The sequence below is a fragment of the Carcharhinus amblyrhynchos genome, chromosome 22 (genome assembly GCF_965287045.1).
Source record: "Carcharhinus amblyrhynchos chromosome 22, sCarAmb.v2.hapA, whole genome shotgun sequence".
Taxonomy (NCBI): domain Eukaryota; kingdom Metazoa; phylum Chordata; class Chondrichthyes; order Carcharhiniformes; family Carcharhinidae; genus Carcharhinus; species Carcharhinus amblyrhynchos.
In genome coordinates this window covers 37,324,367-37,351,207 of record NC_137345.1, presented here as the reverse complement: position 1 = coordinate 37,351,207, position 26,841 = coordinate 37,324,367, and the positions used below count along the sequence as shown (strand labels likewise).

The 26,841-nt window shown below is 45.0% G+C and overlaps 1 protein-coding gene across 5 annotated transcripts in view; it reads right to left on the bottom strand.

Annotated features, from left to right (window-relative positions):
- Positions 1–3,089: 3,089 nt before the first annotated feature.
- LOC145357062 (BTB/POZ domain-containing protein KCTD20-like) overlaps positions 3,090–26,841 on the bottom strand; it is a 92,645-nt gene continuing 68,893 nt past the window's right edge. For all 5 annotated transcript variants that reach the window (XM_080210134.1, XM_080210139.1, XM_080210135.1 and 2 more), the window contains 6 exons: positions 24,116–24,431; positions 13,943–14,045; positions 10,331–10,451; positions 7,616–7,813; positions 6,663–6,773; positions 3,090–3,846 (listed from right to left, as the gene is read on the bottom strand). In XM_080210134.1, the coding sequence (XP_080066260.1) occupies positions 3,575–3,846; positions 6,663–6,773; positions 7,616–7,813; positions 10,331–10,451; positions 13,943–14,045; positions 24,116–24,431 (1,121 nt within the window). In that variant the 3' untranslated portion in view covers positions 3,090–3,574. The remainder of the gene's footprint in view (positions 3,847–6,662; positions 6,774–7,615; positions 7,814–10,330; positions 10,452–13,942; positions 14,046–24,115; positions 24,432–26,841) is intronic.

Sequence of the window (26,841 nt, the reverse complement as noted above, 5' to 3'; positions counted from 1 at the left end):
GCTTCTACATTTTATTCACAAAAATGGACTTGCTGAAATCAAACCTGAATTTAAATTCAGCAATAGTAACTGCTTACTCGCCCTGATCCCTGATCCAGTCTGTTCCATAGATTGGTTACTGATTGAAACATTGGCAGACCTTTCTACATTGCCCACCCTATCCCCCCTTACACTGTTGGATTCAGTATTTACTTCATGGGCAGATAGTTTGCCTTCTCTTCCCAGCTGAAGATGCCAACCTTTTGGGGCATTCAAACATGGCAGACACATGCCCCCCCCCCCCCCCCTTTATCCCATGCACCACTTCCTGGCTGGGATCAGGGCACAGCTGAGCCAGTTGAAAGCAGGGTTTGGCTTTTGCCCACCCTTGCCTGGGCACATGGACATTGTATCTAACACCAGCGATAACTGACAGAGAGCTATCTCATCAGTGTGTGTAACAGATGACGGGATATGACCAATATTGACTGATTGAACTTGTGCCTCAGTATGTTTAATGTAATATTTCACATTAGTATGAGTGCAGTATTGGGGAACTCAGGGTATCTGCTCTTGTGCAATAAATGAGCTCAGATCTGAACAAGGAGTCAGAATATTGGGATTTATTTTAATGGTGGACCTGTTCCAAATGTCATTTAAAAGTATTTAAACAATTATCAAAGTATGACTATCCTGACTCATAAACCTCACATTCAAATCAGAAACAGTTCAATAAGAGAAATGATTCTGTGGGAATGGGTATGTGCAGAACAACGTGCCCCAGACACACACCAGCCATGATGTCTCATTTCTAGTAGACAATGTTTGTTTGCGCTTACAGATCCTGTGCCTCGGTACAGTTGAAAAAGACAAAACGCTTCTCTCACACACCTCATGTTAAGGTGGCCCAAATCTGGGTGGCAGTTTCCTTTTGAACTGTCTGATACAAAGGGAGTGATGATGAATTAATACCAAATGTGGGTCACCGTTGGAAGTAGTGTGTGCAGTTTTTTGAAAGAACGTTTCTGATTTCCCAAGGTGCTGTCTGGGATGGGAAGCTGTGGTAAGAAAAGAGCAGTGATTTAACAGCATGCAAAAACTGAAGGGTTTGGTTTAGAATCCCTACAGTGCAAAAGGAGGCCATTTGGCCCATCGTCTCTGCACCACCAACATTCCCACTCTATCCCTGTAACCCCACATATTACACTGTTAATTCCCCTGACATTAAGGGATAATTTAGCATAGCCAGTCAACCTAACCTGCACATCTTTGAACTGTGGAAGATTAACTGTGCAGACATAGGGAGAATGTGCAAACTTCACACAGACAGTGACCCAAGGCTGGAATTGAACCTGGGTCTCTGTGCTGTGAGGCAGCAGTGCTAACCACTCTGTCACCATGCTGACCCCTTGGCTTGGGAAAAACTATGTACACAAAGTAAAATGTTGGAGTAAAGACCATTGCACCTTCAAGAAATTTTCAAAGCAGTGAGTGGGGATGAGTTTGGGATTGATGCACAGGCCACTGGAGAGAGAATGAGATGAGTCTGGAATTGATGCAGTGATATGGGGATAATTGGATTAATTTGAGATTGCTACAAGTCTAGTTAGTTGATGTACAGCAGGGCTGAAAGACTCCCCCCATCACCTGTAACTGATTCATTTGTCACGCTGAACCCGGAGGTTCTGCTCCTGGTGTTAAAGTACAGCCCAGCAGTCAAAGATTGGTTCAATCTGGCTGCTTATTCTGGAGGCTCACCACCAGGCCTAAAAGTCCAGGACCTGCACTGAGGTTGCTTTGGGGACCATCTCCTCTGGTAATGGCTATCATGATATTTCATAAAGAAGTTTGTCAGATATGCATGATCTTGTACTTAATTTATTGATCATTTGTTTAATTAAAGCAATAAATGGGAAAACTGTTATTTTAATTTGTAAATTTAAACAAGACTGAGCCTGTATCACTAACTCTAAATTTGCACAGGACAGTTGGAAACTATAGAAATAGGAAGAAGCCATTTGGCCCCTTGAGCCTGTGCCACCATTCAGTGGCTAATTTGTATCCTAGTCCTTCCTGTCTCACTCTTTAGAAGAATATGTACTGTTTATTGTGGGAGAGTTCTAAACTTTGACTACTCTTTATGTGGAGACCCGCTTGCCTGAACACTCTGATTTGGATTTTCAGCTCCCCTGTGATTGGAAAAAATTTCTGCTCTTTGAAGAGTCTCAACGAAATTATATATTAAACTGGGTTTGTATTTACTGGAACACAGGTGGTCATCCTTTCTCAGTGTAAGGCTTGTAATTGGGTGATATTCTGGGAAATCGCTATAAGGAACCTCTTCTAAATCCAATATCCTCTTCGTAAGGAATGCTGCTGGAACTATACAGTGGTCTAACCAAAGCTTTGTTTAGCCACAATCAAATATCCTCTGCATTATATTCCAAAGCTCTGGTTATAAAGACTAACATTCATTAGCCCTTTGGATTATGTTTCATATCTGACCCACTATGTTTCAGTGATTGTATGTTGCTACACTCTGCACCAATCATCTTTGGCTATTTGACAGAGCTGTACTTTGCCACACCCAACAGCAAGGTGAATGGCCCCTGTTCACTCATTGTCACTGGGGACCTGTCCCTAGTGTCACAGGCCCTTGGCTCATAGACTGGCAGCTCTAGCTGGATGAGAACTGTGGAGATCACAAACTGAAATAAAAGCTGGGGAATGTGATCTTGAAGTGATTGAGTTGGTGTCCCCCATTGAGCATGCTCAGAGATCTCAAGAGTGGCTTGTACCATGTGAAAAAAAAACAGCCAAGTGTTTCTTCCAGAAGATTCTATTTCGACATGTGGCTAGCCTGATCATCCCAGAGGTGATTAGGTTCCAATTTTGTAGTTTCATGTTGTGCCAACTGTTACTGGAAAAAATAAGAGGACTCTGTACAGATAGATTCCCAAACACGCACAGTACACTGAGCAGGCTGTAAGGAATGCAGCCACAATAAGGTTTGCCTGTCAGGTACATATGCACCAATCCCCCACCCTCCCCCCTGCTCTCTCTCGCTCTCTCTCTCTCACACACACACACACACACACACACACACACACAGATACATGCACACGCACTCTCACATATACACACACACACACACACACACACACAGTGACACCAGTGTTTTCAGTACAGGGAGCAAAGTTCCACTTTACATCATCAGCTGCTTTCCATCTTAAGCAAAACCACTGGTGTACATACAGAAATGAAAATTCCTGAGTTTGCAGATGTGTAAAGATTCCCATAATTGATCACTGTGCTGGATTCTCACACCCGGTCACTATGTTCCAACCTCTCCAAAGTTGGGATCTAATGGAAGGTTCCGTTCTTCTATTTGCACTTCTGTGTTCCTGTGTTGGAGCACCGGCCTGTAACACTCACCCCAGGCCTGTTGCCACACTGCTGTCACCAGGGACCACCACAGTCCCCCTCAAATATTCGATTGAGTGTTGGGTGAGTGGGGAGCACTCTTCCTGTAGCCCTGTCTCCATGACATTCATTCATTGTATGTTATTTGTGACATTACACCCCAGGGTCTCTGTTAGTCCTGGGCATCGTCAGCCACGACTTGCTCCTGTGGTGGGCCACGTATGTCAAGCTCGTCCACCTGCGGGTGGTCCCGGGGAACATTGGCAGCAGTGGAGGCTAAGTTAGTGATGGATCTGCTCCTAACACACTGGAAGTCCACATGCCGGCTCTTTCCTTCTTCCTTTTCCCAGGACATGTGGATGAAAGGTCTCTGCACATAGTTATAGATCACCTCGTATCGGCCACCAGGACGCAGTTTCATCTTCTCTTTACAGGTTGGGTAACCTAGGCAACAGAACACAAACACATTTACCAATCACTCATCTCTCATGATCTTTTTGGGATTGTACTGTGCATAAACACATTACAGAGCTAACATGTACACATCTGTGGCTGCACCTTATATAACAAAGGCTGCAGAATGGGCAAGTCTATCCCTTCTGTCCATATCAGCTTGGCTCAGTGGGTAGCACTGTCTCTGAGTCAGAAGACTGAGCTCAAGCCCATCTCGAGAGAATCTATAATCCAGGTTGGCAGCGCAGTGCAGACAGAGGAGCTGCTGTGCTGTGGAAGGTGACACCTTTTATGATGAGTTGTTCAGCCAAGGTCAGTTGGATGTACAAGATCCCATGGGACTATTTCGGAGAGTGAAAGCAAGCAGGAAGCTATAGACTAACTAGTTAGCCTAACATCTGCTGTGAGGGAAACGCTCAAATCTATTATTGAGTTTATAACCAGACATTTAGAAAATAAAATGTGATAAGGCTTTGTGAAAGGGAAATTGTGTTTGACTAATTCATTAGAGTTCTCTGAAAGAGGATAAAAGAGGACCTGTAAATGAGGTGTATTTGGATTTCCAAAAGGTATTCAATAAGATTCCTAAATAAAATAAGAATTCGGGGTGTGGGAGGTAATATGTCAGCATGGATAAAGGATTTGTTGGCTAACAGGAAGCAGGGAGTAGGGATAAATGGCAGAAAGTGACTAATGGCAGAAAGTGACTAATGGAGTGCTTCAGGGATCAGGCTGGGGCCTGAGCTACAATGGATATCAATAAAGGGGCTGGATGTATGGTAGCTAAAATTGCTGATGACACCAAGATAGGTAGAAAATTAATTTATCGAGGCGGTACAGAGTATGCAAAGAGATATAAATGGTTAAGTGGGCAAAAAATTGGCAGTTGGGGGTATAATGTAGGAAATGTGCATTTGTCCATTATGGCAGGAAGAACAGACAAGCAGACTATTATTTAAATGGGGAGAGATTTTTGAGATACAGAGGGATCTGGGTGTCCTAGTACATGAGTCACAAAAAGTTAGTCTGCTGCAGATACAGCAGGTGATTAGGAAGGTGAACTGAACATTAATGTTTATTGCAAGAGGAATGGAATATAAAAGTAGAGAGGTCTTACTTACAGTTGTTCAGGGCCTTTGTGAGACCACATCCAGAGTTCTGTAGTTTTGGTCTGCTTATTTATGGAATGATAAATTGCATTAGAAGCATCTCAGGAAAGGTTCACTTGGCTGATTGCTGGGATGAGGGGACTGTCTTCAGAGGAAGAGTTAAATGGGTTGGGCCTACACCTATTGGAGTTTAAAAGAATTACAGCATCTGAAGGGTCTGGACAGGGTGGGCACTGGGAGGATGCGATTCAAGAAGGCAGCTTACCATCACCTTCTCAAGGGCAATTAGAGTTGGGCAATAAATGCTGGTCCAGCCAGCGATACCTACATCCCATAAATAAAAAAACATTTGTGGGGAAGACTAGAACAAAGGGACACAGTTTGAAAGTAGAAGGGAGGTCTCTCATTTAGGGTGAAGATGAAAAGAAAGTATTTTGCTTAGAAGCCCGTTAGTCTGGAATTCACTCCCTCAGGGAACAGTGGAGACTGGAACATTGAATATATCCAAGGCTGAGTTTGCTCAACTCTTGGTGGACAAGTGGTGCTATTGGCAGGAGTAGGGGGTGGAGATCTATACCTCAACAAACATCTCCTAAAACAGGAGAGAATCTGATTGCTGTTTATGGGAATTTGTGTGCAAATTAACCATTACCTTTCTCACATTACAAAGACGGCTTACTCTTCAAAGAAAACAGTAACTGGTTCCAAACACTTTGGGACATGCTGTATTTGGAAAGGTGGGAATGTAAATGAAAGTAGAGACTGGGGCTTAAACATAGCTTGAGTTTAGACTGAGGGTGCATTTGATCAAAGTCTCTGAAATATTAGTTAATAAGTTAGATACGGAGGAGGATTTATTTCCTCTGGTGGGGGAGTCCAGGTATCATCCTCTTAAAACAAGGGTCAAGCTGTTGAGGGAAGTTAGAAAACAGTTTTACACACACAGGGTCAGTAAAATTGAAGGGTTGTGGGTGCTGGGGTACAGTGTAAGCTGCCACTGCTGAGATCAATAGTGTTTAATGGGGTAGGGTTATTGAGGATTATACAGCAAGTTAGCTGTGAGCTGACTGAATGGTGGGATAGACTCAAGGAGCATTTGGGTTCCATTCATCTTGATTACATGCTGTACCTGCGTATTAGCTTATTGTGACTCTTGCACAAGAACACCTAGATCCCTCTGCACCTCAGCATTCTGCAATTATTCTCCATTTAATTAACACTCTGCTTTTTTATTCTTCCACCAAAGTGTACTACCACTTTTTTCCAAATTAAATGGTCAGATATTTGCTCATTCACTCAACATATCTACATCTATCTGCAAACTCCGGATGTCTTCTTCGCAGCATACTATCCTACCAATCTTTGTGTTGTCTGCTAAGTTAGCGCGACCTTCACTCTCCTTACTATAGTCATTGATGTAGATTGTAAAAAGTTGAGGTCCCCCATACAGAAATCGTATCAGATCTGACTGGCCCTTGATCAGCAGATAGATTCCAATAACTTCCATAACTGACGTTAAATGGACAGGTTTGTAGTTTGGCTTCACCTCCCCTTGATTCTTAGGCTTAGCAACATGTGCAACTTTCTAATCCAAAGACATAATCCTTCAGTCTAGAGAGCTTTGGGACATGGTGACCAATATTCACACTCCACCATGAGTACAAGCTCCAAAGTAAAAGCCAGTCCTCTCCTGCTCACCTTCAATTCCAATGCGGATATTCTTCAGCCCTCTGTCCTTCAACACCATCTTTGCCACCTCCCGGTTCTCAATGTACTTGAAGAATCTGTACATTTTGGTGCTGTAAATAACTGAAACACAGGACATGGATTAGAATCCCATACCTTCTCTCCCATGCATTGCTCCGCATTCCCCCAACATGGAAGATTGCACATAGCATCAGGTGCCCCTTGCTCTGTGTGGACAGGTCGCTGGGGAGAGGCTGGAGGTGGGCAGAAAGGGAGTGAGATAGAAATGAGAATGACAACAGCCCAGTTCCTGCTGATGCGGGCAGAACTGGTTAATAACTGGCCTTATTTCTCAGGCCCAGCTGGTCATCTCCTTTGTTGACAGACTGGGTAAATGTACTCCCTGGCTTGTGGCCTGTGGCTCCCAGTCCAGCAATATCTCAATTTTAAAATTCTCATCCTTGATTTTGAATCCCCTTCCTATCTCTATAGGCAATCCAACCCTACAATCCTCCGAGATTATCTTTGTTCACCAAATTCTGACATCTTGGCATCCCTGATTTTGAGCTATGCCTTTTATTGCTGGAACTCTAAACTCTGAATCTCTCTGCTTCCCTCTGTTGCTTTCTTCCTTTGAGCTCTTTAAAAGCTTTTTTTTCTGTCCTAATATCTTCCTAGGTGTCTCAGTAGAAAGTTTTGTCTGACAGTGTTCCTGTAAAACACCTTGTGAAGTTTTATATACTGAAGGTGAAAGTCAGGATGACCAAGTATTACATGTATCGAGTGTCACACCTCCTGAGCACCACATGTATTGAGTATCACATGGATCAAGTACCACATGTATTGAGCGTCTTATGTGCCGAGCATCTTGTGTACCAGTATCACACGTATCGAGAGTCGCACAAATCGGGTATTATGCAGTTAAGGGCACTTCCCAGAAAAACTCAGCTACACTCAGTTCTTACTTTGAGAATATTCCTCCCCCATCTGTGGAGGATGCTGTTCATCCCAATCCACTGTGTCTTCATGTGCCAGTACCACCACATGGCATTCCCGTTCTCCCTTCCGTGCATTGGACACCATCAGGGGTAACACCAGATCCTCCAGGTTTCTCTCAAACTGTTTCCGTGCCCCATCGTTTGACAACTCGTGTAACAGAGCACCTGGAGGTAACAGCAGAGGAGTGAACACTGAGGAGACAGCAGTGAGCATTGTCTGTTATTCTGTCAACTATTAAACGTATCTCCAAAAGATGTTTGATAGGTCACATCAAAGCAAGAGCTCATGGCGTAGGGTTTAGCAAATTGGCATAGATAGAGGATTGGTTAGCTAACAGCAAGCAGGGAGCAGGAATAAATGGACGGTTTTTGGGTTGGTAATCTGTAACTATTGGAGTGCCACAGCAATTAGTGCAGTGACTGCAACAATTTATAATATGAAAGCAAAATGCAGCGGATGCTGGAAATCTGAAATAAAAACAGAAAATACTGGAAAAATTCAACAGGTCGGTGGAGAGAGAAACAGTTCATAGAACATCAAACATAGAACCCTACAGTGCAGAAAGAGACCCTTCGGCCCATCGAGTCTGCACCGAACACAATCCCACCCAGGCCCTACCCCCATATCCCTACATATTATACCCACTAATCTCTCTAACCTCCACTACCCTGGGCACTAAAGGGCAATTTCTTAGCATGGCCAATCAACCTAACCCGTACATCTTTGGATTGTGGGAAGAAACCAGAGCACCCGGAGGAAACCCACACAGACACGAGGAGAATGTGCAAACTCCACACAGACAGTGACCCGAGCTGGGAATCGAACCCAGGACCCTGGAGCTGTGAAGCAGCAGTGCTAACCACTGTGCTACCGTGCCGCCTGTGCTGCCAGTTTGTATAACTTTTCTTCAGGGTAGGAATGTGATGGATTCTAGAGTTATATATATTTACAAGCTATGTCAATGATTCGGATGAAGGGATGGAACGTGTGGTAGATACATTTATTTATGGCATTTAATAGGTGGCAAAGTGAGTTGTGAGTAGGATGTAAAGAGTTGCAGAGGGATATAAAAAGGTTAAATGAGTGGGCAAAACACTACAGGTGGAGTAGCATGTGGGAAAATGTGAGGAATTGGCAGGAAGAATAGAAAAGCAGAATATTATTTAATTGGAGATAGACTGCAAAACTCTGAGGTACAGAAGGATCTGGGTGTCCTGGCACATAATTTCAAAAAGTTAGTCTGCAGATACAGCAAGAAGTCAGGAAGGTAAATGGACTGTTGGTGTTTATTGCAAAGGGGAATGGAATATAAAAGTGGAGAAGTTTTACAACAGGTGCAGGGCCTTGCTGAGACCACATCTAGAATACTGAGTAGAATATTGATTTCCCCTAAGAAAGGATATAACTGTAATAGAAGCAGTTCAGTAAATGATCCACGGGACAAAGGGGTTTTTTTGGAAGGGAAGATTGATCAGGTTGGGCTGAGACCTAGAGGAGTTTAGAGATTGAACACTGATCGTACTGAAATATATAAGATCCGGAGGTGACGATACGGTTAAGGCCTAGACGATGTCTCCTCTCTTGAGAGACACAAGAATCAGGCGACACTGGGGATCTTTCATTTAAAGCAGAGATGAGAGTTTGTTTTCTCTCAGAGGACTCTTAGTCTATGGGCAGCAATGGAGGCCGAGGTAGATCGATTCTTGACTGACAAGGAAGTCAAAGGGTGGAAGGTTGTAGAAAACTAGAGACCACATTTAGATCAGCCATGATCGCATTGAATGGCAAGGCAATTTTGAGGGGTTGAATGGCCTACTCCTGCTCCAGATTCTTATGTTCTGATGTAGGACACATATTAATCCATGAATCACAAGCACCAGAAAACTTGAGGCCTCTTCAAAAGTATCTTCCAATACCCGTGACCCATACCACCTAGAAAGACAAGGACAGTAGCTGTATGGAACGCCACCACCTGCAAGTTCCCCTCTGAGCCACTCACCATCCTGATCTGGAAATATGTCACAGGTGTAGAGTATCACACACACCTAGTATCACTCGTATCGCGTATCACTCGTATCGCGTATCACTCGTATCGCGTATCACTAAGTGTGAAAACTGCTCCTTCACCGTTGCTGGGTCAAAATCCTGGAACTCTCTCCCTACCAGCACTGTTGGGTGTACCTATACTGCATGATTGCAGCTCACAGGGGGCAACTAAAGAAGGGCAATAAATAGTGGCTTTGCTGAACCATCAATATCTCACGAGCAAATTATAAAAATTTGAGTTGATATACAAGTTGCTCTGGTGACTTACAGATCTCGAAGTCTAGGGGTGGATGATCATTTCCTGTGATGTGAGCAGGCAACAGATTTTATGCTGAGATCTACCCCTATTCTAATGAATTCAGATGAGAAACCTAGAATTGCTAATGCGTTTGCCTGTATTTTAAAGCCATGTTAATAAGTGTGAAGATTATTCTCCCCCAGCCAGAACAAGCTTGGAAAGAAACTGGCCACAAGTTCATGATAGCCAATACCTGTACAGGTGGGAACCCTCACCTCTCTGTATCATATTCAGATCTGCCTTGTTGTGTACCTGGAATGCCAGAAACACACACAACCCCGAATGTTAAACTGCTCCATGTTACAGACCCAGAAACAAGCCTAAAAAATGCACTTACTGAGATCTCGACAGCGGATCGTATTGTGATTAAAACTGATGCACAGATAGTCACAGGCATCCCGGAGCTCCTGGATTGGAATTCCATCAGGACACTGGATAATTCCGGTGGTGTAATAATCCTGGAATGATACAGTATTGATACTGCTGAGTTCAGTAGACATGGTTTGATAAAAAAATCCATCTCTAATTTCTGAAGTTTTTAAATGAGGTCTCAGGATGAGGACAGTGCCTATTGGCCGTCCCTAAATTCTTTTTATATTCTTTCATGGGATATAGGTGTCACCAATTGGCTAGCATTTATAGCCCATCCTTAATTGCCCTTCAGAGGGCATTTAATAGTCAACCATATTGCTATGGCTCTACAGTCTCAGGTAACGCAGATTTCCTTCCCTAAAGGACATTAGTGAACCAGATGGATTTGACAACAATTGGCAATGGTTTCATGGTCATCAGCAGATCCTTAATTCCAGACTTTTATTCAGTTCAAATTTAATCATCTACTGTGGTGGGATTCGAATCTGGTTCCCAGAGCATTACCCTGGATCTCTGGATTCCTAGTCCAATGCCAATACCATACACCACTGCCTCTCCAATGCCCCAGACAGGGTGGTACTGAACCCAGCCTCATGAACTGCTGTGGCGTGTGTGGTGAAAGGACTTCCACCATGCTGTCTGGTGAGGAGTCCCAGGATTTTGACCCAGCTATGATAGAGACAGTGACGTATTTCGAAGTCAGGATGCTGTGTGACTTGCACGTGGTGATATTTCCTTGTGCCTGCTGACCGGGAGGTGTTGATGTGTCATTCACCGCAGGTTACCCAATCTTTGACCGGCACATGTAGCCACAACATGTACGTTTCTGGTCCAGTTAAACTTCTGTTCAATGGCCAGGATGTTAATGAAGGAAGGGTTCAGTGATGGTAATGCCATTTTAACGCTAAGTGGAGATGGTGAGATGCCCTGCTGTTGGAGATAGTCATTGCCTCACACTTGTGTGGCATGAATGGGGAGGTGATAGCCTAGTGGTATTATTGCTAGACTATTAATCCAGAAACTCAGCTAATGTTCTGGGGACCTGGGTTTGAATCCCATCAGGGCAGATGGTGAAATTTGAATTCAATAAAAAAGTCAGGAATTAAGTATCTGCTGATGACCTTAAAATCATTGTCAATTGTTGGAAAAACCCATCTGATTCTCTGATGTTCTTTAGGGAAGGAAATCTGCTGTCCTTCCCTGGTCTGGTCTACATGTGACTCCAGAGCCACAACAATGTGGTCGACTCTCAACTGCCCTCAGACAACTAGGGATAGGTAATAAATGCTGGCCAGACAGCGACACCCATATCGCACAAATGAATTTTAAAAAAATTACGTGTCACCAAGCCTGACCATTGTCCTGGGTTTGATGATGCAGGGACAGACTATTTCATTATCCAAGGAGTAGCGAATGGAACTGAATACTAAGCAATCTTCAGTGAACATGCTCAATTTTCACAGAACCATAGAAATTAGTGGCACACAAGGAGGCCACTCAGCCCATCGTCTCTGCACCGGCACACAAGTATTCATTCACAAGTAGTGACTTTGTAACTCTGACTCGGAGCCTGGCAGGTTACAGATGTTAAAGTGCATTATCTGAGCAATTTCTAAACTCTATGTGGATTTCTGCCTCAAGAACTCTTTCAGACAGTAACTTCAGATTACCACCACCCCGTGGGTTTGTACATTCACCCTCTTTTCACCCCTTTGGGAATAACTGAAAAATTCCTCACCGGGAAATAATGGGAGATTTAACAGGCTGATTATCAACCTGTTGGAACCGCCCTGTTAAAACATATTCTGTGGCCAACTAGCCCCAGCTTCAGACATGAAACCAGACCTTCTGACTCAGAGACACAGACACTGAGACAAGACCTGCACACTCTGGGTGGAATAAACTCCCCTGAATCCTCACAGATCTACCACCCACCCTAAATCCATGCCCCTGCTTACTGACCCTCAGACCAAGGGGAATAGGGACAACTAACCCACTTCATCTGGACCCCTCTTAATTTTACACATAGAAATTAGCTCTCCCCTCAGTCCCTCTGTGCCAAAGAAAATAATCCTAGCCTTTCCAATCTTTCCTCTCCCTCAGTTTCTCTCTATTCTCCATCTCTCTCTCTCTCGATCCAATCTCTATCTCTCTCTCTCGATCCAATCTCTATCTCTCTCTCTCGATCCACTCTCTATCTCTCTCTCTCGATCCACTCTCTATCTCTCTCTCTCGATCCACTCTCTATCTCTCTCTCTCTATCCACTCTCTATCTCTCTCTATCCACTCTCTATCTCTCTCTCTCTATCCACTCTCTATCTCTCTCTCTCTATCCACTCTCTATCTCTCTCTATCTCTCTCTCTCTATCCACTCTCTATCTCTCTCTCTCTATCCACTCTCTATCTCTCTCTATCCACTCTCTATCTCTCTCTCTCTATCCACTCTCTATCTCTCTCTCTCTATCCACTCTCTATCTCTCTCTCTCTATCCACTCTCTATCTCTCTCTCTCTATCCACTCTCTATCTCTCTCTCTCTCTATCTATCCACTCCCTATCTCTCTCTCTCTCTATCTATCCACTCCCTATCTCTCTCTCTCTCTATCTATCCACTCCGTATCTCTCTCTCTCTCTATCCACTCTCTATCTCTCTCTCTCTATCCACTCTCTATCTCTCTCTCTCTATCCACTCTCTATCTCTCTCTCTCTCTATCCACTCTCTATCTCTCTCTCTCTCTATCCACTCTCTATCTCTCTCTCTCTCTATCCACTCTCTATCTCTCTCTCTCTATCCACTCTCTATCTCTCTCTCTCTATCCACTCTCTATCTCTCTCTCTCTCTCTATCCACTCTCTCTCTCTCTATCCACTCTCTATCTCTCTCTCTCTCTCTATCCACTCTCTATCTCTCTCTCTCTCTATCCATTCTCTGTGTGGGTTTTTACGTCCCAAAACCATAAAATTCCACCCGAGGTCAATGGACTTTCCCATGAGCCGTACCTTGCCTGCTCTGATTTCTGGGGCAGGCAGGACAGTAACATTTCAGCCTCTGTGCCACTCTCTCTACCCTCTCTCTGTGCCACTCTCTCTACCCTCTCTCTGTGCCACTCTCTCTACTTTCTGTGCTACTCTCTCCATCTACTTTGTGTCACTCTATCTATACTCTGTGCCACTCTATCCTCTCGTGTCACTTTCGCTCGCTCTCTATCTAACCTCTCTCTGTGCCAATCTCTCTACCCACTGTCTGTGTCACACTCTCTATCTACTTTCTGTGTCACTCTCTCTATCTACTCTCTGTGCCACTCCATCCTCTCGTGTCACTCTCGCTTGCTCTCTCTATCTACTCTCTGTGTCACTCTATCCTCCCTCTGTGTCACTCTCGCCTGCTCGCTCTCTCTCTCTCCTCCCTCTGTGCCACTCTATCCTCTCTCTGAGCCACTCTCTCTCTATCTCCTCTACTCTGCTGCGCTGAGGTTAAAAATTTCAGCAGGTATTCCTAACATGTGTTACAGCTGCAGTTTGAGTGGATGTTGCAGTGTGTGGGGATACTGAACAAACCTGTTGTGAGGAATGAACTCACCAGGACTGCGCGGAATACAGTGGAGGTGACACCCTCAGCAATCTCGTACTCGCCCTTGCTGTTTGGCTGTGTGACATTATACTCTTGGCTGGAGGTGAACATTCTGGGCAGAAAAGGGAAATCATTTTACAGCAACAATCAGACCCATTCACAAAGTGCAGCCCTTTCACACACCTCACACCTCCCTCCATCACTGCACTTCACCCACATTGATTCTTCTTATCCCCCAGCAAAATGACTCACCATTCAGTAATAGTTCAATTCCACATAGCACAACACAACACAACTGGGATTGAAACTGGGAGCTGTATATCTGTACAGTACAGACTGGGATTGAAACAGGGAGCTGTATATCTGTACAGCACAGACTGGGATTGAAACAGGGAGCTGTGTATCTGTACAGTACAGACTGGGATTGAAACAGGGAGCTGTATATCTGTACAGTACAGACTGGGATTGAAACAGGGAGCTGTATATCTGTACAGCACAGACTGGGATTGAAACAGGGAGCTGTGTATCTGTACAGTACAGACTGGGATTAAAACAGGGAGCTGTGTATCTGTACAGTGCAGACTGGGATTGAAACAGGGAGCTGTATATCTGTACAGTGCAGACTGGGATTGAAACTGGGAACTATGTATCTGTACAGTACAGACTGGGACTGAAACAGGGAGCTGTATATCTGTACAGTACAGACTGGGATTGAAACTGGGAGCTATGTATCTGTACAGTACAGACTGGGATTGAAACAGGGAGCTGTGTATCTGTAAAGTAGAGACTGAGATTTAAACAGTACAGTAAGAAGTCTCACAATACCAGATTAAAATCCAACGGGTTTATTTGGTAGCATAAACCACAAGCTTTCAAACTCCACTCACTCATCAGGTGAGTAGAGTTTGGTTCACAAACAGGACAAAAAAAACACAAACTCAATTTATAAAATAGTAGTTGGAATGCGAGTCTTTATAGGTAATCAAGTCTTAAAGGTACAGACAATGTGAGTGGACAGAGGGTTAAACACAGGTTAAAGAGATGTGTATTGTCTCCAGCTAGGACAGTTAGTGAAATTTTGCAAGCCCAGGCAAGTCATGGGGGTTACAGGTAGTGTGACATGAACCCAAGATCCCAGTTGAGGCCGTCCTCATGTGTGCGGAACTTGGCTATCAGTTTCTGCTCAGCGACTCTGCATTGTCGTGTGTCGTGAAGGCCACCTTGGAGAATGCTTGCCGAAATTCAGAGCTAAATGCCCGTGACCGCTGAAGTGTTCCCCAACAGAAAGAAAACACTCTTGCCTGGTGATTGTTGAGTGATGTTCATTCATCTGTTCGTCTGCATAGTCTCCCCAATGTACTATGCCTTGGCACATCCTTTCCTGCATGTATCAGGGAGACAACGTTGGCTGAGTTGCAAGAGTATGTGCCATGTACCTGGTGGATAATGTTCTCACGTGAGATGATGGCATCCATGTCAAGGATCCGGCATGTCTTGCAGTGGTTGCTGTGGCAGGGTTGTGTGGCGTCGTGGTCACTGTTCTCCTGAAGGCTGGGTAGATTGCTACAGACAATGGCCTTTTTAAGGTTATGCGGTTGTCTGAAGGTGAGAAATGGGGGTGTGGGGATGGCCTTCGCGAGATGTTCGTCATCATCGATGACATGTTGAAGGCTCAAGAGAAGATGTTGTAGATTCTCCGCTCTGGTGAAGTCTTCGAACAAAGAAGCTACAACATATCCTCCAGAGCCTTCAACATGTTCATTGATGAAGACGAACATCTCGGCATGGCCATTTATCTTTACATGCCCTGTTTGTGAACAGAACTCCCACTCACCTGATGAAGGGAAAGCTTGTGGCTTGTGCTGCGAAATAAACCTGTTGGAATTTAACCTGGTGTTCTGAGACTTCTTACTGTGCTTACTCCACTTTAACGCCAGCATCTCCACATCATATCAGTACAGTACAGACTGGGATTGAAACAGGGAGCTGTGTATCGGTACAGTACAGACTGGGATTGAAACAGGGAGCTGTGTATCTGTACAGTACAGACTGGGATTGAAACAGGGAGCTGTGTATCTGTACAGCACAGACTGGGATTGAAACAGGGAGCTGTGTATCGGTACAGTACAATTTGGAATTGAAACAGGGAACTGTATATCTGTATATTACAGGCTGGGTTTGAAACAGGAAGCTGTGTATCGGTACAGTACAGACTGGGATTGAAACAGGGAACTGTATATCTGTACAATACAGACTGGGATTGAAACAGAGCTGTGTATCTGTACAGCACAGACTGGGATTGAAACAGGGTGCTGTCTATCTGTAGAGTACCAGCTGGGACTGAAACAGGGAGCTGTGTATCGGTACAGTACAGGCTGGGATTGAAACAGAGAGCTGTATATTGGTACAGTACAGACTGGGATTGAAACAGAGAGCTGTGCATCTATATATTACAGACTAGGATTGAAACAGGGAGCTGTGTATCGGTACAGTACAGACTGGGATTGAAACAGGGGGCTGTGTATCTGTACAGCGCAGACTGGGATTGAAACAGGGAGCTGTGTATCTGTACAGTACAATTTGGAATTGAAACAGGGAACTGTATATCTGTACAATACAGACTGGGATTGAAATAGAGAGCTGTGAATCTGTACAGCACAGCATGGGATTGAAACAGGGCGCTGAGTATTGGTACAATACAGACTGGGATTGAAACAGAGAGCTGTATATTGGTACAGTACAGACTGGGATTGAAACAGAGAGCTGTGTACCTGTATATTACAGACTAGGATTGAAACAGGGAGCTGTGTATCTGTACAGCACAGACTGGGATTGAAACAGGGAGCTGTGTATCTGTACAGCACAGACTGGGATTGAAACAGGGAGCTGTGTATCTGTACAGCACAGACTGGGATTGAAACAGGGAGCTGTGTATCGGTACAGTACAATTTGGAATTGAAACAGGGAACTGTATATCTGTACAATACAGACTGGGATTGAAATAGAGAGCTGTGAATCTGTACAGCACAGCATGGGATTGAAACAGGGCGCTGAGTATTGGTACAATACAGACTGGGATTGAAACAGAGAGCTGTATATTGGTACAGTACAGACTGGGATTGAAACAGAGAGCTGTGTATCGGTACAGTACAGACTGGGATTGAAACAGAGAGCTGTGTATCGGTACAGTACAGACTGGGATTGAAAGAGAGGGCTGTGTATCGGTACAGTACAGACTGGGATTGAAACAGGGAGTTGTGTATCGGTACAGTACAGACTGGGATTGAAACAGGGAGCTGTGTATCGGTACAGTACAGACTGGGATTGAAAGAGGGAGCTGTGTATCGGTACAGTACAGGCTGGGATTGAAACAGAGAGCTGTGTATCGGTACAGTACAGACTGGGATTGAAACAGGGAGCTGTGTATCGGTACAGTACAGACTGGGATTGAAACAGGGAGCTGTGTATCGGTACAGTACAGACTGGGATTGAAACAGGGAGCTGTGTATCGGTACAGTACAGGCTGGGATTGAAACAGGGAGCTGTGTATTAGTACAGTACAGACTGGGATTGAAACAGGGAGCTGTGTATCGGTAAAGTACAGACTGGGATTGAAACAGGGAGCTGTGTATCAGTACAGTACAGACTGGGATTGAAACAGGGAGCTATCTATCTGTACAGTACAGTTTGGGATTGAAACAAGGAGCTGTGTATCAGTACAGTACAGACTGGGATTGAACAGGGAGCTGTGTATCTGTACAGTACAGACTGCAATTTAAACAGGGAGCTCTGTATCTGTACAATACAGACTGTGATTTAAACAGGGAGCTGTGTATCTGTACAGTGCAGACTGGGATTGAAAGAGAGGGCTGTGTATCTGTACAGTGCAGACAGGAATTGAAACAGGGAGATGTCGATCTGTACAGTACAGACTGTGATTTAAACAGGGAGCTGTGTATTGTACAGTACAGACTAGGATTGAAAGAGGGAGCTGTGTATCAGTACAGAACAGACTGGGATTGAAACTGGGAACTGTGTATCTGTATATTACAGGCTAGGTTTGAAACAGGGAGCTGTTTATCGGTACAGTACAGACTGGGATTGAAACAGGGAGCTGTGTATTGGTACAGTACAGACTGGGATTGAAACAGAGAGCTGTGCATCTATATATTACAGACTAGGATTGAAACAGGGAGCTGTGTATCGGTACAGTACAGACTGGGATTGAAACAGGGAGCTGTGTATCGGTACAGTACAGACTGGGATTGAAACAGGGAGCTGTGTATCGGTACAGTACAGACTGGGATTGAAACAGGGAGCTGTGTATCGGTACAGTACAGGCTGGGATTGAAACAGGGAGCTGTGTATTAGTACAGTACAGACTGGGATTGAAACAGGGAGCTGTGTATCGGTAAAGTACAGACTGGGATTGAAACAGGGAGCTGTGTATCAGTACAGTACAGACTGGGATTGAAACAGGGAGCTATCTATCTGTACAGTACAGTTTGGGATTGAAACAAGGAGCTGTGTATCAGTACAGTACAGACTGGGATTGAACAGGGAGCTGTGTATCTGTACAGTACAGACTGCAATTTAAACAGGGAGCTCTGTATCTGTACAATACAGACTGTGATTTAAACAGGGAGCTGTGTATCTGTACAGTGCAGACTGGGATTGAAAGAGAGGGCTGTGTATCTGTACAGTGCAGACAGGAATTGAAACAGGGAGATGTCGATCTGTACAGTACAGACTGTGATTTAAACAGGGAGCTGTGTATTGTACAGTACAGACTAGGATTGAAACAGGGAGCTGTGTATCAGTACAGAACAGACTGGGATTGAAACTGGGAACTGTGTATCTGTATATTACAGGCTGGGTTTGAAACAGGGAGCTGTTTATCGGTACAGTACAGACTGGGATTGAAACAGGGAGCTGTGTATTGGTACAGTACAGACTGGGATTGAAACAGAGAGCTGTGCATCTATATATTACAGACTAGGATTGAAACAGGGAGCTGTGTATCGGTACAGTACAGACTGGGATTGAAACAGGGGGCTGTGTATCTGTACAGTACAATTTGGAATTGAAACAGGGAACTGTATATCTGTACAATACAGACTGGGATTGAAATAGAGAGCTGTGAATCTGTACAGCACAGCATGGGATTGAAACAGGGCGCTGAGTATTGGTACAATACAGACTGGGATTGAAACAGAGAGCTGTATATTGGTACAGTACAGACTGGGATTGAAACAGAGAGCTGTGTATCTGTATATTACAGACTAGGATTGAAACAGGGAGCTGTGTATCTGTACAGCACAGACTGGGATTGAAACAGGGAGCTGTGTATCTGTACAGTACAATTTGGAATTGAAACAGGGAACTGTATATCTGCGCAATACAGACTGGGATTGAAACTGGGAACTGTGTATCTGTATATTACAGACTAGGATTGAAACAGGGAGCTGTGTATCGGTACAGTACAGACTGGGATTGAAACAGGGAACTGTATATCTGTACAATACAGACTGGGATTGAAACAGAGCTGTGTATCTGTACAGCACAGACTGGGATTGAAACAGGGTGCTGTCTATCTGTAGAGTACCAGCTGGGACTGAAACAGGGAGCTGTGTATCGGTACAGTACAGGCTGGGATTGAAACAGAGAGCTGTATATTGGTACAGTACAGACTGGGATTGAAACAGAGAGCTGTGCATCTATATATTACAGACTAGGATTGAAACAGGGAGCTGTGTATCGGTACAGTACAGACTGGGATTGAAACAGGGGGCTGTGTATCTGTACAGCGCAGACTGGGATTGAAACAGGGAGCTGTGTATCTGTACAGTACAGACTGGGATTGAAACAGGGAGCTGTGTATCGGTACAGTACAATTTGGAATTGAAACATGGAACTGTATATCTGTACAATACAGACTGGGATTGAAATAGAGAGCTGTGAATCTGTACAGCACAGCATGGGATTGAAATAGAGAGCTGTGAATCTGTACAGCACAGCATGGGATTGAAACAGGGCGCTGAGTATTGGTACAATACAGACTGGGATTGAAACAGAGAGCTGTATATTGGTACAGTACAGACTGGGATTGAAACAGAGAGCTGTGTACCTGTATATTACAGACTAGGATTGAAACAGGGAGCTGTGTATCTGTACAGCACAGACTGGGATTGAAACAGGGAGCTGTGTATCGGTACAGTACAATTTGGAATTGAAACAGGGAACTGTATATCTGTACAATACAGACTGGGATTGAAATAGAGAGCTGTGAATCTGTACAGCACAGCATGGGATTGAAACAGGGTGCTGAGTATTGGTACAATACAGACTGGGATTGAAACAGAGAGCTGTATATCGGTACAGTACAGACTGGGATTGAAACAGAGAGCTGTATGTTGGTACAGTACAGACTGGGATTGAAACTGGGAACTGTGTATCTGTATATTACAGACTAGGATTGAAACAGGGAGCTGTGTATCGGTACAGTACAGACTGGGATTGAAACAGGGAGCTGTGTATCTGTACAGCACAGACTGGGATTGAAACAGGGAGCTGTGTATCTGTACAGCACAGACTGGGATTGAAACAGGGAGCTGTGTATCGGTACAGTACAATTTGGAATTGAAACAGGGAACTGTATATCTGTACAATACAGACTGGGATTGAAATAGAGAGCTGTGAATCTGTACAGCATAGCATGGGATTGAAACAGGGCGCTGAGTATTGGTACAATACAGACTGGGATTGAAACAGAGAGCTGTATATTGGTACAGTACAGACTGGGATTGAAACAGAGAGCTGTGTATCGGTACAGTACAGACTGGGATTGAAACAGAGAGCTGTGTATCGGTACAGTACAGACTGGGATTGAAAGAGAGGGCTGTGTATCGGTACAGTACAGACTGGGATTGAAACAGGGAGTTGTGTATCGGTACAGTACAGACTGGGATTGAAACAGGGAGCTGTGTATCGGTACAGTACAGACTGGGATTGAAAGAGGGAGCTGTGTATCGGTACAGTACAGGCTGGGATTGAAACAGAGAGCTGTGTATCGGTACAGTACAGACTGGGATTGAAACAGGGAGCTGTGTATCGGTACAGTACAGACTGGGATTGAAACAGGGAGCTGTGTATCGGTACAGTACAGACTGGGATTGAAACAGGGAGCTGTGTATCGGTACAGTACAGGCTGGGATTGAAACAGGGAGCTGTGTATTAGTACAGTACAGACTGGGATTGAAACAGGGAGCTGTGTATCGGTAAAGTACAGACTGGGATTGAAACAGGGAGCTGTGTATCAGTACAGTACAGACTGGGATTGAAACAGGGAGCTATCTATCTGTACAGTACAGTTTGGGATTGAAACAAGGAGCTGTGTATCAGTACAGTACAGACTGGGATTGAACAGGGAGCTGTGTATCTGTACAGTACAGACTGCAATTTAAACAGGGAGCTCTGTATCTGTACAATACAGACTGTGATTTAAACAGGGAGCTGTGTATCTGTACAGTGCAGACTGGGATTGAAAGAGAGGGCTGTGTATCTGTACAGTGCAGACAGGAATTGAAACAGGGAGATGTCGATCTGTACAGTACAGACTGTGATTTAAACAGGGAGCTGTGTATTGTACAGTACAGACTAGGATTGAAACAGGGAGCTGTGTATCAGTACAGAACAGACTGGGATTGAAACTGGGAACTGTGTATCTGTATATTACAGGCTGGGTTTGAAACAGGGAGCTGTTTATCGGTACAGTACAGACTGGGATTGAAACAGGGAGCTGTGTATTGGTACAGTACAGACTGGGATTGAAACAGGGAGCTGTGTATCGGTACAGTACAGACTGGGATTGAAACAGGGAGCTGTGTATTGGTACAGTACAGACTGGGATTGAAACAGGGAGCTGTGTATCGGTACAGTACAGACTGGGATTGAAACAGGGAGCTGTGTATCGGTACAGTACAGACTGGGATTGAAACAGGGAGCTGTGTATCTGTACAGTACAGACTGGGATTGAAACAGGGAGCTGTGTATCGGTACAGTACAGACTAGGATTGAAACAGGGAGCTATCTGTACAGTACAGTTTGGGATTGAAACAGGGAGCTGTGTATCGGTACAGTACAGACTGGGATTGAAACAGGGAGTTGTGTATCGGCACAGTACAGACTGGGATTGAAACAGGGAGCTATCTATCTGTACAGTACAGACTGGGATTGAAACAGGGAGCTATCTATCTGTACAGTACAGTTTGGGATTGAAACAAGGAGCTGTGTATCAGTACAGTACAGACCGGGATTGAACAGCGAGCTGTGTATCTGTACAGTACAGACTGCAATTTAAACAGGGTGCTGTGTATTGTACAGTACAGACTGGGATTGAAAGAGAGGGCTGTGTATCTGTGCAGTGCAGACAGGAATTGAAACAGGGAGATGTGGATCTGTACAGTACAGACTGTGATTTAAACAGGGAGCTGTGTATTGTACAGTACAGACTGGGATTGAAACAGGGACTGTATATCTGTGCAGTGCAGACTGGGATTGAAACAGGGGCAGTGTATCTGAAAAGTACAGACTGGGATTCAAAGAGGGAGAATAGAAAATGGAAGTTGTGTATCTGTACAGTACAGTTTTGGATTGAACAGGGAGCTGTGTATCTGTACATTACAAAAGGGAGTGAAACAGGAGCTGTGTATCTGTACAGTACAGAGCGTGGTTGAAACAAGGAACTGTATATCTGTACAGTGCAGACTGATTGAACAGGGAGATGTGTATCTGTATAGTGCAGACTGTGATTGAAACAGGGACATGTGTATCTGTACATGACAGGCTGCGACTGAAACAGAGAGCTGTGTACCTGTACAGTACAGGCTGCGATTGAAACAGAGAGCTGTGAAGTGGGGTCCGGGTTCATAGGACTCTTAAATTGGCCTCGCAGGTGGAGGATGTGGTCAAGAAGGTGTATGGTATGCTGGCCTTCATTAATCGAGGGATTGAGTTTAGGAGTCGGGAGGTAACACTGCAACTTTATAAGACCCTTGTCAGACCCCACTTGAAGTACTGTGTGCAGTTCTGGTCGCCTCACTACAAGAAGGATGTGGAAGCTATTGAGAGGGTGCAGAGGAGATTTACAAGGATGTTGCCTGGATTGGGAGGCATGCCTTATGAAGATATGTTGAGGGAGCTGGGACCCTTCTCCCTGGAGAGACGAAGGTTGAGAGGCGACCTGATGGAGGTTTATAAGATGTTGAGAGGTATAGATAGGGTGGATTCTTGGAGGCTATTTCCCAGCACTGAAATGGTCGCTATGAGAGGACGCAGGTTTAAGGTGCTGGGGAGCAGGTACAGAGGAGATGTCGGGGGTAAGTTTTTCACTCAGAGGGTGGTGAGTGAGTGGAATCGGCTGCCATTGGTAGTGATAGACGCGAACTCGCTGGGGTCTTTTAAGAGACTTCTGGAAGAGTACATGGGATTTAATGGGATTGAGAGTTATAGATAGGCCTGGTAGGTATGGATATGATCGGCACAACTTGTGGACCGAAGGGCCTGTTTGTGCTGTAGTGTTCTATGTTCTATTACGGGCTGGGATTGAAACAGAGAGCTGTGTATCTGTACATTACAGACTAGGATTGAAACAGGGAGCTGTGTATCTGTACATTACAGGCTGGGATTGAAACAGGGAGCTGCGTATCTGTACAGTACAGACTGGGATTGAAACAAGGAGCTGCGTATCTGTACAGTACAGACTGGGATTGAAACAGGGAGCTGCGTATCTGTACAGTACAGACTGGGATTGAAACAAGGAGCTGCGTATCTGTACAGTACAGACTGGGATTGAAACAGGGAGCTGCGTATCTGTACAGTACAGACTGGGATTGAAACAAGGAGCTGCGTATCTGTACAGTACAGACTGGGATTGAAACAGGGAGCTGCGTATCTGTACAGTACAGACTGGGATTGAAACAGGGAGCTGCATATCTATGTAACACTACACGGACCAGGATTAGATAATGGGGACTTTGGGTTTGTGAAGTTCAATTTTACACAAGGTTGGATTGAACAAGTAAGACACATTGTGCTTCCGTGTTGAGTTAGAAAGCTGTTGTTGTGTATAAACTGTGTTCAGCCAGGAGGTTAATTAAGCAGCACTAGGAGATTAGCACCTACCGGCCTAGCATGGTGTCTGGGTGCGCTGCAAAGATCACAGGATCAACAACAAACCGCGTGTTATCAACAATCAGCACAACACGCTCCGACGCCTTCCAGGATTTGCTGCTGTCCTCTCCTTTGGTGACCCGAGGAAGTTTAGTCCCACCTGTATCCTGTCCTGGGTGGGAATTAGCCCATTTCTCCTTGGGCCAGAGGGTAGAGCCTGCTTCGAAAGTAGAACACCCTTGGCCATTCTGTGCACTGTAGATGGCAGGAGCGGAACCTTTCCGAGGATGGGAGCCAGTGCTCTGACCAAACCGCCCCAGGTCAGGATCTGGAGGGAGACGGAAATTAATTTGTTAGTTCTACTGTTCCTCAGTAAGCCTCAGGACTGGGGAGTGAACTGCAGTCTGGATTGTAACCAACCACAATCCCAAACATTGCCAGGATATAGTCGGGAATATCAGGATTTACCCCATCTTCAGGCCCAGTGTCAGCTCAGGGAGGATCTGATATATTGCAATGAGCAGTTGTTTTGTAATATACGCTGGATACAGATCCCTGAGGCGATTGAGATGCCATCCTTCGTCTGGTCATAGCAAAGGACAGACAGAACTGGAAGAAAGGGTGAAGTGCAGGTGGGTGGGGGATTGAAGGACTCGGGTAGGCTGTGTGGGACACAGGTCGGGGGGGGGGGAACAGTGTGTGGTAGGGTGAGGTGTCGCAGATAATAAGGTTAGGTACACATGGTGGTAGGAGGGGGAGTAGCTGTGGGTGATGAGGGGGTTTGCCCATGGGGTGAGGGGGTTTGCACAGGAATGCAGTAAAGGACAGGATGGCATTGGGAGTGGGGCCAAGAGTGAGATGAAGCGGATAGTAGGTGATAAATTCACGAGAAGATAATCAGGATATATAACTGCATATTTCAACAATTATGAAGTGCAAGTAAGCTACATCTTACAAAGGAGCAGTTAGCAAACATCAATCCACAATCTTTTAGATAGCAGCTGCTCAGTTAGTGATCTGTTTTTATCTCTCCAATTAAATGGGGAAACTTTGGGTAAGCTTTCAGAATAAGAACTCAGATTGTCCATCCCTCAGAGCAGGATGAGCTAGTCTGCTCAATATATGCTGCTCTTCCTAACGCCTGGGCCAAACTGGGCAACTCTCACCAGGCAGAAGGCAAAATTCAGTGTTTTACACTCCCTGTAACCAGCGCTGGATCTGAGAATGGGAAAGCAGTGTTACACTCTCCCTGTAATCAGCACTATCCCCAGAATGGGGATCTGAGAATGGGACAGCAGTGTTACACTCTCCCTGTCACTGGCACTGCCCCAGGATGGGGATCTGAGAATGGGACAGCAGTGTTACACTCTCCCTATAACTAGCATTATCCCTAGGATGGGGATCTGAGAATGACACAGCAGTGTTACACTCTCCCTGTAACCAGCATTATTCCTAGGATGGGGATCTGAGAATGGGACAGCAATGTTACACTCTCCCTGTAACTAGCATTATTCCTAGGATGGGGATCTGAGAATGGGGCAGCAGTGTTACACTCTCCCTATAACTAGCATTATCCCTAGGATGGGGATCTGAGAATGGGGCAGCAGTGTTACACTCTCCCTGTAACCAGCATTATTCCTAGGATGGGGATCTGAGAATGGGACAGCAATGTTACACTCTCCCTATAACTAGCATTATCCCTAGGATGGGGATCTGAGAATGGGGCAGGAGTGTTACACTCTCCCTGTAACTAGCATTATTCCTAGGATGGGGATCTGAGAATGGGGCAGGAGTGTTACACTCTCCCTATAACCAGCATTATTCCTAGGATGGGGATCTGAGAATGGGGCAGGAGTGTTACACTCTCCCTATAACCAGCATTATTCCTAGGATGGGGATCTGAGAATGGGACAGGAGTGTTACACTCTCCCTGTAACTAGCATTATTCCTAGGATGGGGATCTGAGAATGGGACAGCAGTGTTACACTCTCCCTGTAACTAGCATTATTCCTAGGATGGGGATCTGAGAATGGGACAGCAGTGTTACACTCTCCCTGTAACTAGCATTATTCCTAGGATGGGGATCTGAGAATGGGACAGCAGTGTTACACTCTCCCTGTAACCAGCATTATTCCTAGGATGGGGATCTGAGAATGGGACAGCAGTGTTACACTCTCCCTGTAACCAGCATTATTCCTAGGATGGGGATCTGAGAATGGGACAGCAGTGTTACACTCTCCCTGTAACCAGCATTATTCCTAGGATGGGGATCTGAGAATGGGACAGCAGTGTTACACTCTCCCTGTAACTAGCATTATTCCTAGGATGGGGATCTGAGAATGGGACAGCAATGTTACACTCTCCCTGTAACTAGCATTATTCCTAGGATGGGGATCTGAGAATGGGGCAGGAGTGTTACACTCTCCCTGTAACTAGCATTATTCCTAGGATGGGGATCTGAGAATGGGACAGCAATGTTACACTCTCCCTGTAACTAGCATTATTCCTAGGATGGGGATCTGAGAATGGGACAGCAATGTTACACTCTCCCTGTAACTAGCATTATTCCTAGGATGGGGATCTGAGAATGGGACAGCAGTGTTACACTCTCCCTGTAACCAGCATTATCCCTAGGATGGGGATCTGAGAATGACACAGCAGTGTTACACTCTCCCTGTCACTGGCACTGCCCCAGGATGGGGATCTGAGAATGACACAGCAGTGTTATACTCTGTGAC